We start from the raw sequence: 16893 nt of genomic DNA on the forward strand, positions 1-16893 counted from the left end.
AGGCTTCATTTTGAATATTGAACTGCTTACATGGCATACAGGTGGTGTGGTGAGCTGTGAGATTAGAGTCAGATTCATTTTGAGTGAAATAAATCATATTCACTTTTCAGAGGAACCTGGGGATTTATGAGCACTACATCATTTAGAATAATGGCAATGTCATTCAGAGAGGTGTGGCATAAAGAGCTGCAGCAGCTGCTTTCAGTGATTAGTTGATTGTCTCTGGTTAAAGGTGCTGATCAGACTTTACTCTGGCAGACAGAGTGATGCTGAATGGTCCTTGGACCACATCAGCTTTCTTACCACTAAAACTCACCATCAGGGTGTCAAGACCTATTCAGTGTAAGGTGTCCAGGACAAAGCCGGAGATGTGCCCGCTGATCTGAGCTCAGTGTGCTGCTGTCAGGCTGGACGCAGATTAGATGTGACTCGGGAACATGAGCAGGGTTTTTTTTTCTGGATCAGCTTCACTTTCGTCCGCCATATTTCTCCTTCAAGACACACATTAATCCGTGTCCGTTCCCAGTGCGGTTTCAGGGTGATGCGGGGTTTTACAAGGCAGTTCATAAAGCGCTTACCTGGACAGAAGAGGGAGCGGACACCTGCCTGTAAGGCCACAGGCATTCACTGTGTGCAACATGAGCAGAGAAGAGACGAGACAGCTGACTGTTTTAGGGGGGACGCTGTTTGCGTTCTGATGACGTCGGCCTGCACCCACGTCTGCGTTCAAATTATTGAGCAACAGCGGCATTATATGACATTATGTACTGCCTGACAACACATTTGCAGACGTGTTCCGATTTTTACAGCGTCATGAAGCCGCAAATAATTACATCTTAAAGAATTTGCCCATCACCTTTAATCGCCACATCATTTGAAACTGTTCATGGTATTCTGAGATGTCAGGTGTCGGCGTTTTAAACTGCAATTGTTACAGTTACAAATACTGATTATAGTGGTGTTCTGGCAATAAGAAAAAGAACGCTGAAATAGGACTTTTTAAACTCCCTGTGGAAATCGAAACTCAGACTTTCCCCTGGTTTTGACTGTCCTGCAGTAATGCATATTATGGGCTGCCGTGTGTGGTGGAAGCAGCGGAGCCGCGGTCCCTGCGGCCTGCAGGTAGCCGCTCATCTGAGCCGCTGGTGCCGGCGCTGCAGCTGCTAATTCAATCTCTCCGCGCTGTCAACACATCTGCAAAACACACACAAGATTATTTTGCCGCTTTGAAAAAAAATGTGTCCCAACGAACATAAAATTGGAATAAATATTGTCAGCTGGATGATATAAAAACGCCGGCGCTTAAATGTTTCCTAAATTAAGAACGAGCTGAGAGCTCCTGCTGAACAAAGCACAAACAGTGGAAAGCGGAATGCCTCCTGTCATTTGCTCCGTGTGCGTGTAGATTTTCACTTTAAAGACAGAACTCGCACGCACACACAGAGAGCTTAAAAATACCAAGAAGGGCCAATTCAAAGCAGCGATTGTTACTGTTCGATTTGATCCGATTAAATGAGTTTACTTTCAGAAAAAAAAAAAAATTGCGAATCAATATAGAAAAAGATCTGAGGCGGATGGGTACAAAAATAATACACCAGTTTATTTTCAAAATCTGCAAACTGGAAATCTGTTTTTGGACTCAGTCGCTCGGGCAGAGGCCTTTTGGCTTTTTGCAGAATTAAAAGTTATTTTCAGAGCCAGTTTATCAGGTCCAGGCAGGAAGAAGATTCTGTGGGATCACATTTGTTTTTTCCTTTTTTTTTAAAGGTGATGCACATACACAAACACTCGAAAATCTCTATTGGTGATTTAAAAAGTCTGGTAAGTCTGTGGGCACAGGGGGCCACCGCCGGGAAGGGCCCCTCCGACCAGCAGCCCGGCAGCAGTTGAGAAACTCACAGTAATGGCAGCAGTTAACGTCATCGTGATCGTTTGTCATACCCATCACGCAGCGCGTCATGCACTCATTCACCTGTGGCCCTCCTAATTTAGTTTCTCATTCAAGGCCACCCAAGGGTCCCTGAGTAAACAGCACATATTCCCCACAGTTCAAATAACTGCACGTGAGCCCAGTGGGACGCCGTATGAAAACCACCAAGTGAAAACTTGCTATGCGGCTCTGAACCTGATCTGACTGCGGTCCGTGTGAGTATCTATGGCATCGGAGTGTTGGCTGCTGTCACAGCTCTGCCACTCTCCTTCGGCTCCCCTGGCTCACTATAGCGCCCCCACCTGGTGGTCCACCCACCGTCAGTCAGACGCACCCGCAGCTTCCACACAAGCGCAGCTGCAGTTCAGATGCGTGACGGGGAGCGCAGGCGGGTAAACGGGCTTCAGGGCTGGCAGGTAACTGGATGTGAGGGGCTGGAGTTTAGGATTGAGTTTGTCATGAAGTCATGTCCAGTACAAATGTTTGTGTTATAGAACAATGATGCATTAGCTGGGCCTGTTACTCTCGTCAAAAAGCATCTATTTCATTGTCTTGTTCCAAATAATATGATAGTACGGTTCAGTGTATACGGTACTGTGTGTGTGTGTGTGTGTGTGTGTGTGTGTGTGTGTGTGTGTGTGTGTGTGTGTTGAGGAAACAGTTTGCTTTTCAACACGTGAGAACTGATATGTTTCATTTAGCAGAGTGAACTGCTGAGGAGCTGGAGGAGGAAGTGGAGGAGATGAAGGAGAGGAGGAGGAGGAGGAGGATGGCTGCTTGTAGCTGCACGAGGAGGATGAGGGAGAAGAAGGAAAAGTAAAGGGGAGGAGGAGGAGGAGGAGGAGGAGGAGGAGGAGGAGGAGGAGAGGGCCGCTGGTCGCTGGTTTCCATGTGACAAGGGGAAATATGAGGGACTTTGACAGGTCTTAAACGGTCTGGCGCCAAGGCCTCAGTCTAGCCGCTAAATATAGCCGGAGAGATGATGCAGGGAGATGGGAGGAGAAGATGGAGAGATAAAAGGAAGAAAGGAACAATGTCGAGGGGAGGAAGAAAATAACAATACTCGATTATAGACGAATATGACTCAAAGCTGTCCCGTTATGTTGTAATTAGAGCATCTTTGGCCCGGATCGCTGACACAGGGGCCAAATCACCGGGACGGAAGACGCTTTCACACACACTTTCACATCTGCAGCTGTATTGTGTTGTATTGAGCGGACGGATCAAGGACACAGGAGAGCTTCAGTCCAACTTCCTACTGTACGGGAAGCGTCATGCAAGCAGCTCATTCACTGTAAAAGCAGCCCCCGCTTACAGGGTGCCCGACCACTCAAAATGGAAGCTTCCAGCCCGGCTTGCTGTGACTCATTTCTGGATATAAGATCACACACATTCTGTCAATGTCATGAACGATCTGAACTAGCAGCGCAGGGGACCGAGACCTCTGAATCTGCTCCTGTTTTTAGTTTGTTTCCAAACTTTATTTATTTTTTTTCTCCTCCACATCCCCAGCTGACACCAGGACACACACACACACACACACACTGCAAATAACAGGTCTAAGGAGCGTATTTAATGTGTGTTTTCATTAATCCCCAACACAGAGAATATGTTCATCTGTCAGCACAGGGGCCCTTCTCTGCAGAGCTCGCAGCAGCTCCGAGCAGTCCTCCCTCGACTTAATGACTTTTAAATGACGCCTAATGGAGATTTTTGTACCGTTGACGGCGCAGAACAAATAAATGGTGACTAATTTGCACAAGCATTGTTGATACAATTATCCAGTTGAGTATTCCGGCAGAAAACCGTTATCCACCTCCATATGTTGCTAATCTTTTTTTCTCCCCAGTAAAGCTCCATGCAGGCAGCTCCAAAGGTCTGACATCCCGCCGCCGCTCCGTCATTTCATAAATCTGAAGGTGCAGCATTCCAAACAAGTCAGCTGTCCGCGCAGATTACAGCAGATCCACACCACAGTATAACTCTGAGGGGAACCGTGAGGTGTGTGCAAGACCTTCTTGATGGTTTTGCATTTTCGTGTGAAGCTGATGCTCACTGGCGTTTATTTCCAGCACCTGGCTGACTGAAAATACACTTTTTCACACTGTGGCAGAGCACTGACTCCGCCGCTGACGCCTCCACAGAGTGAAACAGTCGATGCCCCGGGGACTTGTGTCGGGTCTGCTGTGTTTTCTGGGCTACAATGTAAAAAGTGTTTTGGCTGCATTCAGGTGCGCTGCGCTCTGCTGCGCCTAGCTGCTCCTGCCTGGCCTGTTGACTCTTTACGCACGGCTGTGGCGATCTGAATGAAGCCGAGCAACAAGTGCGGAACACAGCGGAGACGCGCAAACACTTCATGCTCTGAAATCACATAACATGCGGTTTCTGACACACAAGTGCGGGCTGCTGAAACTTTCTGGAGTTGCGTTTTTGGGTCGCATTTAAAAAAAAAATAAAAAAAAAATTGTTTTGCACCTTTTGTCTCTTATGTGGCCTAATTTGATCGTTTCACAGTCATTTAGCGGGATTTAATGCATCAACAATACAGGTTTATAAATAGTACAAGACATTGTTCTGGCCAGTAAGAGTTTTGCATGCCTGTCAGCGGAAGCCGCAGAGACTCGACTGGGTTCCTGGGGTTAATAGGAAATGCGCAGTTGTCTCTGACAGTCTCATTCAGAAGGATTATCACTTTTTGTTTCAGTTTTTGTCGGAGTGACGCTTGTGGCCCACATCACCGTTTCCTGCCCGGAGAGAGCAGCTGTTTATCCGAAAAAGAAAAAGAAAAAAAAAAACCCCATCTGACACCGAGTCATGACCGAGGCAGAACGGTGGAGCGGAGCCGTGGACCAGGCTGCTGAGGGGTCCGGAGGGGCGCGCACATGCAGGACTTCAGGGCAAATATAAAGAGACAAGAGACTGGTCTTATTGTGGCGCATCAGCCGACTGGCGCCGAGCGGCTCTTTAACGAACTGAGTCCAAGTTAATCAAGAGCTGCGGCACTGGATTTTTCTAAAGAGCTCAGCAGAGCGGAGTGCAGGCAGGCTGGTGCCCCCTCCCCCCGGCTCCCGGGGTCCCACACTGTCCTTGGTTTGACAAAATACAACCTGTCGGAGATTACACGCTACCACGGCCTGCCCTCAGCTCAAAGGCTGAGCACTCAATCATCTCATCGCTGCGACTGTTTGATGTGGAAATACAAACGATACTCTACAAAAAATAATCCCCACGACGCGAAACAGCAGTGTAACAGCAGCAATGATACAATAATAATATCCAGCCTCATCTAAAAGCACAAATGTAAATATGCCAGCGACTCTCCAAGAAATGTAACTTTATTTGCATCCAAACAAGGAAAAGTTTGCATCGAAGTGAGCACTCACCGATTTCTTTCTCCCTGATTTTTCTCTCAATATTCATTCATCATCATTCATCTGGTTTCCTCTTTTTTTCCTCCACGCAGCATCTGGGTTTGTCTTTTCCAGCCCCGTCTCGTCATTACGCTGCGGCCGCTGCTGCCTTCCAGTCAGCTCGGTCAGGAAGGCGCACAGATAAATGGCTCCCGCCTGGGGACGCCGGGGCTGTATGAGGCTGAAGTCAGTGTGCACGCAGCTAACATAGTCTGGGCTAGTGTGAAGCAAATCCAGCCTAAGCGTCAAAACAGCCGATGGAATAATTACAAGTCTGTTATTACAGAGAGCGACCGGGAGAGCAGCAGCTCTGTGAAGTGAATCTCTCCGGAATGCACAGCATGAGCTGCGAGTCGTGGATTAACTGTTGTGAGTTGTTCTGAAAGACAGTGGTAAACGTGGTGAACTGGAGCTGTTCCTCTGTATTAAGGTGAGTATTAAGTCTGTGGACAGGTTGGTTTCTCCGGAGGCGGCATTGTAAAAACGCAAGCCGAGAGAGGTGATGCCTCCACCGGCCAAGAACTGAGGGCTGACCCGGTGTTTGGCTTGGAAATGGGGGTGGGATTTCCCGATCTTTCCTGTCATTGGTTAATATTTTATTCTGTTGACATGTTTTCTTACTGCTAATGCTTCCGACACCTTCTTGCTCCCCCTCCTCTCATAGAGTCTGGCCGGAGCTGTCAGAACCACGCCTATAGGGGCCCACAATTGGTCCAGAAAGCGTAAAATCAGCAATCAAAGGGGCTTGGTTCATTAGTGTTGGGGATGGAGGCAGGAAGGACATGTGAGATAGTCACAGATCTGCAGTGAACGGGGCCACATCTCTCCAGTCAGTGTGGGATGACTGAAGCAGAGAAACAGCTTATTTATCTGAGAGGCACACAGTGCAGCCGGGCTCTGCCTTCACAGCGCCGCTTCCACTGAAGGACTCGGCGGAGGAACCAAAGGAAAAGAACACAAACAGCAACTCTGGGCTATTTTCTTCACCCTGTTAACGCGCTGCGTGTTTGACAAGGTGCTGTACTCTTCTGTACCGCTTTACAGAAAATAACTGCTCGCGAAGCGCGGACTTACACTGGCTATAGATTGGGGGGAAATACCACTAAAAACATCCATTATTTCACTTCGGTTTTTGTGGATGCACCGATGAGAGATCCAGTTTTTACAGGGACTGCAATGGCATATCACCCTTTCCACGCACACCGGCCGACCGACTTCCCCATGTCCGCCTTTCTAGCGGCCGCGCAGCCTTCCTTCTTCCCGGCGCTCAGCCTGCCTCCCGGGGCGCTTACCAAGCCCATCCCGGACCACGGCCTGGCCGGGGCGGCGGAGGCTGGGCTCCACCCGGCCCTCAGCCACCATCAGGCGGCTCATCTCCGCAGCATGAAGAGCCTGGAGCCCGAGGAGGAAGTGGACGACGACCCCAAAGTTACACTGGAAGCCAAGGATCTTTGGGACCAGTTTCATAAACTCGGGACGGAGATGGTTATTACCAAGTCCGGAAGGTAAGATTTCCTCTCATGGATATATATACTATACTATACTATACTATATATATATATATATATATATATATATATATATATATATATATATATATATATATATGTATGTATGTATGTATGTATGTATACTTTATTTGTAACACGAAGCCGGCAGTGTGCCTGTATGTGTGCAGGGAATGAGCCACAGCTGAACAGTTTAGAGCAGCTAAATTCACGTTATTTAATGGCAGCCTGTGCGTAGGCCTCTGGTCGCTGTTTATTTCCCCACCGATTATTAGCCTGTTCCACGGTGAATAAAAATGGACCGGAAAAGCAGATAATACTACAATAACAGGTCGTGTTTTCCCTCGCATTTTACACTAAATATTTTGTTTTTAAATGGAGTTCCAGTCCAATACACATTCGGGAGTAAAACTGGCTTCATTTATCAAAGTCAATAAATGAATAAAACGTCAGTTTATTTTGAAATATTTACGATATATTTCCAGAGTGATCAAAGTACATATTTGGGATATTTTGGGGCAAATGTGGCCTGAGCTTTAATCGGGTTTTATCTCCCGAGCTGCATTCTGCTGAGGCGGCAGAGCTTCTGGATCTTATAAACAGGCTGTCACTTCCAAACGCAGGGACGTGAAGTGCTGTGGTCATAAATACACTGCTCAGCTTTGTAGTGTAGGGCTTGGACGGCACACACATAGGCTACACGTACGCAGGCGGACAGACACCACAGACACACACACACACACACACACACACACACACTATGGGTTTACTGGGTTGCTGTCGTCTAATTGCGTGTAATATCTGACAATTACAATATTTCCTCTTGTCGTAGCGGCGTGCCAGCGTCGCCCTCACTGCGCCCTGAGCGAGTCTGAGGCTGTTTGGGTGGAATCGCGTTGACTCCCTGTGTGTTTTTCTCCGCAGGAGGATGTTCCCTCCGTTCAAAGTGCGAATAAATGGCCTCGATAAAAAAGCCAAATACATCCTGCTGATGGACATCGTGGCGGCAGACGACTGCCGCTACAAGTTCCACAACTCCCGCTGGATGGTGGCGGGAAAGGCCGACCCGGAGATGCCCAAGAGGATGTACATCCACCCGGACAGCCCGGCCACCGGCGAGCAGTGGATGGCCAAGCCTGTTGCTTTCCATAAACTCAAGCTGACCAACAACATCTCAGACAAACACGGATTTGTAAGTACAGATAGTTTTTGTTTCTCGCCCGAGCAGAGACCTGTCTTCAGGTTTCCATGCTGCATGGGTTTTTTTTTCCTGTGCTTTTAAATTCAGATGAAATTTTTATGAAGCATATGGGGAAAGTGGACCGGTGTAGCAGCAACATAATAAACAGAAACAGCCAGGAAAAATGGAAAATAAATAAAAACAGAGTAGCTACATAGCATGTGCTGAATTCCAGCTCAGACTAGCCTCCTGCAGGGAAACGAGCAGGGCCAGGCCGAGCTGTGCGTTACCGACTGCTCCTCAGAAACACAAACCGCGTTTAGAGATGAGAACATTTGTGCTGTTGAACGTCTTTAAGTCCAAAGCTGTCGCCACTTGACTTCCCGCTGCCATACACAATATTCTCAGCCTGCATCCATGTGTCCAAACCCAGGCCCAGCCCTCTGCAGCCCCCCGGGGCCTGTCGGCTGCATTCAGCCTTTTTAGCCTTCACTTTTAACCGACGTTTTATTGGGAATAAAAAACAAACAGAATATTTGCAGCGCTGGGGGATTAAAGAGGTGTATTATCAAATCGGGTCAGAGAGAAATGACGTGAAATGAGCCTGAATGGCCGAGCTGCCTGACGCGCCTGCAGCCTGTCTGACCGCGGAGTGTAGTGTACAGTACAGTACAGTACAGTATAGTATAGTATAGGTTTGCGGTGTTATTATTTATTATATTCAGCCTATAATGTATGGCCTTGATGCTGCGGTGTCTGCATGTTGCCCACAGTACTCCCTCCATGTGTTCACCATATATTTCAGATTATTTTACTGCTGCAGTAAACAACGATGCACAAAGATTAAAAATTATCGGAGCAAATGATAAATGTCTGAGGAAGTCCACCTGAACGGCAGGCAGCGTGTGCTTCCGACTGGAACCGATTTCAATTTGCAGTCGGTTCCAGGCAGGATTTCTTTTTCTTTTTTTTTCCACACGTGCATGCGCTGCTTATGTGTCGTGTTTAAGTTGCAAAGTTAATATCTGAGTATTCTATTTTTGATCTGGAAATAACTCTTCATCCGCACATTCGGGGTGTGTGATTGCTGCTTCGTGCCTGGCTTGTGTTTTGGAATTTAAAAAATATATTTTGTGCCAAATGTATGTGAAGTGTTTGATGCTCTGTGTGTCACACTCACTCCGAGCTCGCGGCTTGTAAAGCGTCTATAGTGGTGGGAAATATTAACCGAATGAAGGAGTGGGTCTGCAGGTTTTGTCCCCATAGAAACCGGATCGAATCCCACTTTTTGCTGTGGTTCTGAATCCTCATGACAACATGTGTGGCCTGGTCCGGTTTTTCCCTTTGCCCCGCACTAATTACACACACGTCTGCTCACACAGTAATTATAACAGCATCAGTAACAATGCGCTGGATGATCCGCGTCAACACATCATGTCTAGCGTGGAGTTTTAATGCGGAGGGAGCTTCAAAGAGAGACCTGATATTTACTCCAAAGTTGTGTGTTTGTGTGTGTTGGTCCAGACAATCCTGAACTCCATGCACAAGTACCAGCCCAGGTTCCACATAGTGCGGGCCAACGACATCCTGAAGCTCCCCTACAGCACCTTCAGGACCTACGTCTTCCCGGAGACCGAGTTCGTGGCTGTGACAGCGTATCAGAACGACAAGGTGAGTCACTGTCCGCACCGACCCACGGCCTCTAATATGGCTGCTATACTTTGCATAATAAATGTCCCACATGTGTCCCGTCCCCCCCACCACCAACCCCAGAAGACTTAATCGGATTTTGTAGGTCGCCTATTGTCCCTGCAGATGACTCCCATGTCCCGCTTGATTTTGAGCTGCTGTTTTGCCCGGACTTGTGGCTGCAGCAGATATCTCTGACTGTCAATTCAGATTTGCAGTGTGTTGCAAATATGTGTGTGCGTGTTGTCTGCCGTGCACGGGCTACGGCCTCGAGCAGAAGTGGATCAGTTCGGCGCAGAGATGCATTGTGTTTGGTTGTGACCTCCTCTTTATTTCTTGTATTTTTTGTCTAATTAAAAAATGACACTAGCAGCTTCCGGTTTGGCTTAGAAGAGAATGTCTGACGATTTAAAACCCCAGCGTATTTGAACTGAGGTTTTTTTTTTACATGTGTATATTTGATGGCATTATTAGAAGCCTCTTCGCGGACTCTTCGTCCTTCTCCGTGAAGCTAATTGGAGCTTGTGTCCGGGGTGTCAGGGTGAGGGGGTCTTATTGTAAAAGTTTATTGCAAAAAGTCCCCATCAATTAGGGGCATTTAACAGGCTGGTCACCCAGCACCACAGTGGACAGATGCTGCAAAACACTCTCTCTGCTGTTGTGGCAAACGCCTGAAGCGTCTTGTTCAAGGGCCACTTAAGAGCCCGGAAGCTCCTGCAAGAGCCACACAGGCCTTTCCCGGCTCCGTGCCCGTACGTGGAGCCACACCGGCCTCTTCCACATCAGGACTATATCGCGCAGCAGCAGTGATCCAAACCGCATTATTAATTATTGACATGATAGTCATCTGTTCAAGTATTGCTCCCTCTGCCTTTTTTCTGTTGGAACTGAGGCTTGTGTGTGGCCCCATAGAGGAATATTTCGTGGCACAATTTCTCTCCAGGGGCCTATGAGGATAACGCCCCATCATTACGCTTTTATTAATAATGCAAATCCGGGGCCTACCGCGGCCCCTGTCCAACACGCTGGTTTCACTGTGTGTTAATACACAGAAGCCAGTTGTCCCAAATGCGGGCCAGGTGAGGACAATGGGCTCTGACAGTGCGGCCTTTCTGTTTTTACTCTGCTTCCATTCCTCTAACATTTAGTCCAACTGTTTTGACAGATAACGCAACTGAAGATTGACAACAACCCCTTTGCCAAAGGCTTCAGAGACACGGGCAACGGAAGGAGAGAGAAAAGGTATCAAACAGTTCCAGTGTGTGCCCGCCATCTTTTTATTCTGTAAGGTCAAAGTGTCACAGCGTTGCGATGTCCGAAACCACCGTGAATTATTATTTTTGTTATTATTATTGCTGACAGGAAACAACTGTCCATGCCGTCGCTGCGGATGTATGAGGACCAGTGCAAGGCGGACCGGGAGGGCGCGGACTCTGACGCCTCGTCCAGTGAGCCTCCGTCCGGCAGAGACGCCGTCCACTCCCCGCTGGGAGCCGGCGGCAGCCCGCTGAGGTTCAGCAGACCCGGGCGAGGTAAGAAAGAGAACTGGTTCTTTTTCTAAATATGAGGCGGCTTGAGTTGGACCGGCGGTGTGTGGTAACAGTAAGCAGCCTTTAACAGCCAGGCTGGGCTGTTGGAATCATTTCGAATTGAAATGAATTTAAATTTAGATTGTGCTAAAGTGGCTAAAATGTTTCTGTTATTCGGTGCTGGAAAATAACCAGGCACGTGAGGGAAATCAATTATTCTCGTGCAGAAATTGAATAATTATTCTTTTATTAATTTACGCGGAGCTAACGTGCATTCACGTGCAGCCGTTACTCTCGGATATTTTTTCAATGTATACTATTATTATTATTATTATTATTAGTATTAGTATTAATATTATATTTTTATTACTATATTATTAGTAATCTGCGCCCTGTTTAGACCAATCAAATACCTTAGATCCCCTTTATTTCCTGAAATCCCACTGAATCATTTTTGATGTTGATAATGCAGGAGCGGAACATTAACATCTATATGTAACAATGGTGTAAACAGTCCAATCAGCCGGAATTTGGACTGATGTGGATTATTATATTCAGATTTAAATTTCCATGTTCTAATCGAGAATATACAGGGTGTACTCTTATTGTGGTTCTAGACATTTGAGTTCCATGTCTTTTTAAAGTAAACGCTGTCTTAAGGTTGATCTCCTTTGGTTTTTATTTGATCTGATCCCATTGTTTTACTTCCCTTCATTTATCAAACTCATTTATTTAACAAAGCCTCAGCTGCCTTAAGTTTAATGGGCCACGTTATTCATTTAAATGTGTGGATGTTTCTAATGTTTACATACTCAAAGCTTTACACAGTTTGACAAATAATACAAATGCTACAGTGTGTTGCGCTTACAGATACAATACTGTAAATCTGCATTTAAAATGCAGGCCATCTGTTAATTTCCTAATGAGTGAACATATGGGTGGAATTGTGCAGGGTGGATTTTGAGAGTTTAAGGCTCCCACCAGGTTTATGTTGCCATTCTAGTGTGTGTGTAGGTTATTGGAGGGTGGGAGATGAATGGTCGGAGGCTCTGCTTACACCTCTTTCTCCCTATGTGATTTCTGCGCTGTAGATGACAAAACGTGCACTGACAGCGAGCAGGAGCTGGAGCATCACGAAGAGCTCTGCACTGGCTCCAACAGCCCGGGACCTGAACCCATGTCCCCCTACAGCTCCAGGTGTGAGGAGCGCGTGAGGGACAGGCCTAGCACGGAAAAGAAGGATGACACCATATTCAGTATAAGGAACCTTGAGAAGGACAAAGCGGAGAGCAGGCACAGGAAGGACACCACAGACGCGTTTACAAAGGACTCGGAGGCCGGAGGCATCAGTGCCAGTAAGGATGCCTTCTCCCCTCTCATGGTCCAGACCGAGAGCCCCTCGCACTTCAGCCCAGGCCACTTACAAAGCCTGGCTCTGTCTGGCCTGCACAGTCAGCAGTTCTTTAACCCTCTGAACACCGGATCGCCGCTGTTGTTTCACCCCGGGCAGTTTGCCATGGCCCCTGGAGCCTTTTCTGCGATGGGCATGGGGCATCTATTGGCCTCTGTATCTGGAGCAAGTGCTTTGGAAAATGGCAGCCTCTCCGCCCAGGGCACGGGAGGAACCCCCAACCCCTTCCCCTTCCATCTGTCCCAGCACATGCTCGCCTCTCAGGTAAGGAAGGTCATCCAGTCCGAAAATGATTTCGTTTGCCCATACACCTGTAGCGCTGAGCTGATGTCAGCAGGACAGGAAAGCTGGAGCTTTGGGTTAGGATGTGTAGCTAAGGATTAGGTGTCGCTCTTCTTAAGCCTTTACATTCTTAGCACCATAACTGTTAATGTAAACTTCACCTCGCACGGTCCAATCAGAGCTGTGCTTTATTTAGTGCTGAAAAGAAGCATGACCAGTGAAGCAAAATGTCCTGTATTTGCTGCTTGCAAACATACAGGACATGAAAGTATTTGCGTTAACACTTGAGGATTTAATGATAAATACAGCGATCGCATTCCTTTATTAAACATGTTATGAGGCTTCTGTGGAGTAAACTATTTGCAATAAGAATTTTGCACTTAAAAAAGTAAACATTTGTTGTTTTCATAACAGATCTGTCCTAATTTTTCATAAAAATCTGTTTTAAATCATCTGAAGGAACTGAACAGTTTGGTTGCTGTTTGAGTGTTGGAAAAATGTATCACTAATTTGATTATTTGAGAACTTGACTGGAAATAGTGATGTGTACAACTCTTTCCTCTTTCATGTTCCAGGGCATCCCCATGCCTCCATTCGGAGGTCTTTTCCCATACCCCTACACCTACATGGCAGCGGCTGCGGCGGCGGCCTCCGCCTCAGCCCTCCCGGCCACCAGCACCTCCAGCCCTCTCTCCAGGAACCCCTTCCTGAGCTCGTCCCGGCCCCGGCTCCGCTTCAACCCTTACCAGCTCCCAGTGTCGCTGCCTCAGAGCTCCGGCCTGCTCACTGCCAGCCTGCAGGGCAGCCTCAACCCAGGCTCTGAATCCTCCAAACCGGGCAGCAGGGAGACCAGCCCGGCCCCGGAGCACCACAGCAACCATAAGACGGGAGGGTCGAGCGGGAGGACCGCATCTCCCAAAACCTCCATGAAGGACTCGGTGAATGAGCTGCAGAGCATCCAGAGACTGGTGAGCGGCCTGGAGGGCCAGAGGGAGCCCTCCCCAACTGCAGACTCTCCCAAGTGATGAAGACTGTCTATTTGGGACGAAGACTTACCAGAGGACTATAAGTGCACATGTCCTGTACAGCACATTACGGAGACTGGGATGAGGGTTTGACCGATATGGGTCGGTGAAGGCCGACAACTGGTATTTTTTGGAACAAAGCTGCAGATAGACAGAAATTTAGTGCATATAATTCAATTTAACCTTTAATTCACAAGTACTGAGCGTTTCCTCCAGAGCTGACCTGTAGGAAAGGGCGGAAAGCCCGTCAGACAACCTTTCCACCATTATCAGACAACAAAAATGCCCCTGAAGCCCAGTGTTTCCTGAAGGCAGGCTTACCCCCACAGAGACTCTGGGTACATTTCTACACTGATGAAATTTAAAAGATAATTAACTATTAAGTAAATATATAAAAGATGCAAAGATAGTAAAATATACATGGAAACACATTTTAGAAAATAAAACACTAAAATGATCAAATCCTAAAAAGTAAAAATCTGACCACTTCAGTTCAGGGACTCGCCACAGAGAGTAACACTGATCAGTTTCACTACAAAAAATATAATGCATTATATCAGAGGTGGACCACGCAAGGCCAGTATCGGCCCCATATATCGGTCTAGCCTGCCTGCGGGCCTGCAGCTCCACAGACCGAGCGGCGCACAGTGGAACGTGTGTGCTGAGTGTGGTTAACTTGAAGCATCTGAGCATCCAGGCCTGGGGGGTTTAAACGCCGAGCCGAGCCCCGAACAGGAGCCCCGTCACGCCGACAGGCAGGTCTCAAGCTGCATCCAAAAACGCTTTTTTTTTTTCCAGGCCTGATGATTTCAAAAGGCATGGAAGGTGACGGTTCCGCCTGCGAGAGAAAGAACCGCTAATCATTTCATGCCAGAAAAATTCTTTCTGAACTATTTATGTAATTAAAGATAAAAAAATTCTGTAAATAAAGCTAAGATCCAAGAATATGCAATTGGTATTAATTTATTCAAGGCTGTATATTAGCGTGTGTATAGTTCGGATTTAACTCGTTGCTTTTTCCCCTCCCCTACTCGCCCCCATTTTACATGAACATATACTGTAAATGAAAGCTATTTAGCGCTTGTTGGTTTGAAAAACTGTGTATGAAGCATCGCTGATTTTTAGAAGACGTGTGTGCCATGTTTTAGTCTGCATCCACCGACAAATACAGAGGAACAGAGGAAGAGCTCCACATGGATTCAAAAACACCTCAGGTTATTTCACTCCAGCCAGGAGACATTCAAAGCAATTCCTCCTATGGGCGCATCATTCATATCTATTCATAAATATATTTAAAGATGAATTTATCTTGTTTATGCTGGTTGTCCGGGGTTTTTGTTTTTGTTTTTGTTTTTGTTTTGTTTTTTGTTTTTGATTGTCTCACAATTTCAATAAAAAATCGTTGTGCTGAAATCTTGCAAGCCTATAATTATTATTATTATTATCATTATTATTATTATTTCTCTGTATTGTTGTTGTAATCATCTAATTAGAGCAAAACAGCTGTAGAAATTTATAGAGCATTTTTTAATGGAGTCATCTCTGGGTTTCCACACACACACACACACACACACACATGCTGTAGTAGGCTACACACTTACACACAGGAGGGGCAGGAGCGCCCTCTGTCGGCCGAACGTCTGACAGAAAAGGGCCCGTTCTGCCTGTGGTTTGTTGGATTTGTTAAGAAAATGTGAGTCGGTTTAATTCACATGTTATTAAAAATACATTTAAATCAGATGGTGACATTTCTGAGTGAATGTGCTGCTAAATGAAAACTGCTTAAAAGCTACAACTGTGAATATCAAATGATTTTTATCATTTCAGGCTTTAATTGGTCCACAGAATGAAAGAGACAGGGTTTCTTCTTGATGTTATTTGTATTAGCTGTATAGCAGTAGGCCTACTAGTAGTACTAGTATTTATTTTATGTATGTTAAATCGGGTCTGTCTCGTGCATGCACGCCGTCCAGCTCTATTTTGAGCAGGTCCTCCGTCACCGTCGATCAGCATTTCCTTCGCTATTGTGTGCCCGGCTGTATTTTTAGAAAGAGTCGCGTAATGGAAGTATTTATAGGAAGAGCTTTCTCCGCCGCGCTCCCTCCCATGCTCCGCGGCCCGAGAGCGGGCTGACTCTGCTGGGGGGGCCGCAGGGACTGCGGAGTTCGGCCGGAGTATTCCGGAGCATAAAGTACACATGAAATATGTTTTTACTTGTGAAAATCGTTTTAATATTATGGCTTTTTATTAGGCTAAATATATCCATCCACCAACAAACTGTATAATTACTATAAGACAATTTAATGTTTGTCGATTTCTCTGAAAGATATTTTGTCGTGTTGCTCCTTTAAAACCCTGGCGTTTAAAACGTTTATCTTCAGTGTTTGGCACCAAAGTCAAAATGTGAACCACTGTGTGTGTGTGCGTGTGTGTTGAGGCCCGTGTGAGAGCATGATGCAGCAGCAGTGTGTGTCTCGGTTTAAAGGGTTAAGCTGAGGGAGTTTAGGGCAGCAGACAGCCTTTTGTCCGAGACCCGGCGCCTGTCGCCTGCCTGCCGGCCACAGCCTCCACACCACCCCGCTTCCTAATTAGAGAGCCCCCCCCTCCCCCCCGCTCCCCTTCTTCTTCATTTTCTTTTCTTTCTGCAGCGATAATCACAAAACTCTCATTCTATTACGGGGGCCATTGTTGCTGCTCTGTTATCTTCAATTAACAGAGAGAGCGACTCGACCTCGCACTCTGGGAGAAAAAAGTATTTGTCTAAATCAATCAGTCATTGAGTGATCAATAGGCTCCTGTGGAGGCCCTGTGGATCATAACTAATGACTGGTGACGGCGTGGGGTAAAAAGGCCAAGATTATTCACAACTTTGTTAAATGATGATGATGATGTAGGCCTATGCCGTTATTTAAGCTTTTGTAGGCCAACA

At 46.8% G+C, this 16893-nt stretch overlaps 1 protein-coding gene and 1 long non-coding RNA gene across 3 annotated transcripts; one reads left to right on the forward strand and one right to left on the reverse strand.

The window, feature by feature from the left end:
- Nucleotides 1-421: 421 nt before the first annotated feature.
- On the reverse strand, nt 422-5445 carry LOC122879156. The gene is made up of 2 exons (XR_006378644.1): nt 5314-5445; nt 422-1194 (listed from the first exon to the last, which is right to left on the reverse strand). It is a non-coding gene; the product is annotated as an uncharacterized LOC122879156 (long non-coding RNA).
- On the forward strand, nt 5410-15377 carry tbx2b (T-box transcription factor 2b). 2 transcript variants are annotated; one of them, XM_044202935.1, is made up of 8 exons: nt 5410-5770; nt 6005-6845; nt 7773-8040; nt 9547-9699; nt 10883-10959; nt 11080-11249; nt 12338-12921; nt 13515-15377. In XM_044202935.1, the coding sequence occupies exons 2-8, from the start codon at nt 6487-6489 to the stop codon at nt 13962-13964; spliced, it is 2061 nt and encodes a 686-aa protein (XP_044058870.1). In that variant the 5' UTR covers nt 5410-5770; nt 6005-6486; the 3' UTR covers nt 13965-15377. The 2 variants fall into 2 exon arrangements, with proteins under 2 accessions (XP_044058870.1, XP_044058871.1); XM_044202936.1 differs by having other exon boundaries at nt 5414-5770; nt 9553-9699.
- The last annotated feature ends 1516 nt before the right edge of the window (nt 15378-16893 follow it).

The sequence above is a fragment of the Siniperca chuatsi genome, linkage group LG7 (assembly GCF_020085105.1).
Source record: "Siniperca chuatsi isolate FFG_IHB_CAS linkage group LG7, ASM2008510v1, whole genome shotgun sequence".
Taxonomy (NCBI): Eukaryota; Metazoa; Chordata; class Actinopteri; order Centrarchiformes; family Sinipercidae; genus Siniperca; species Siniperca chuatsi.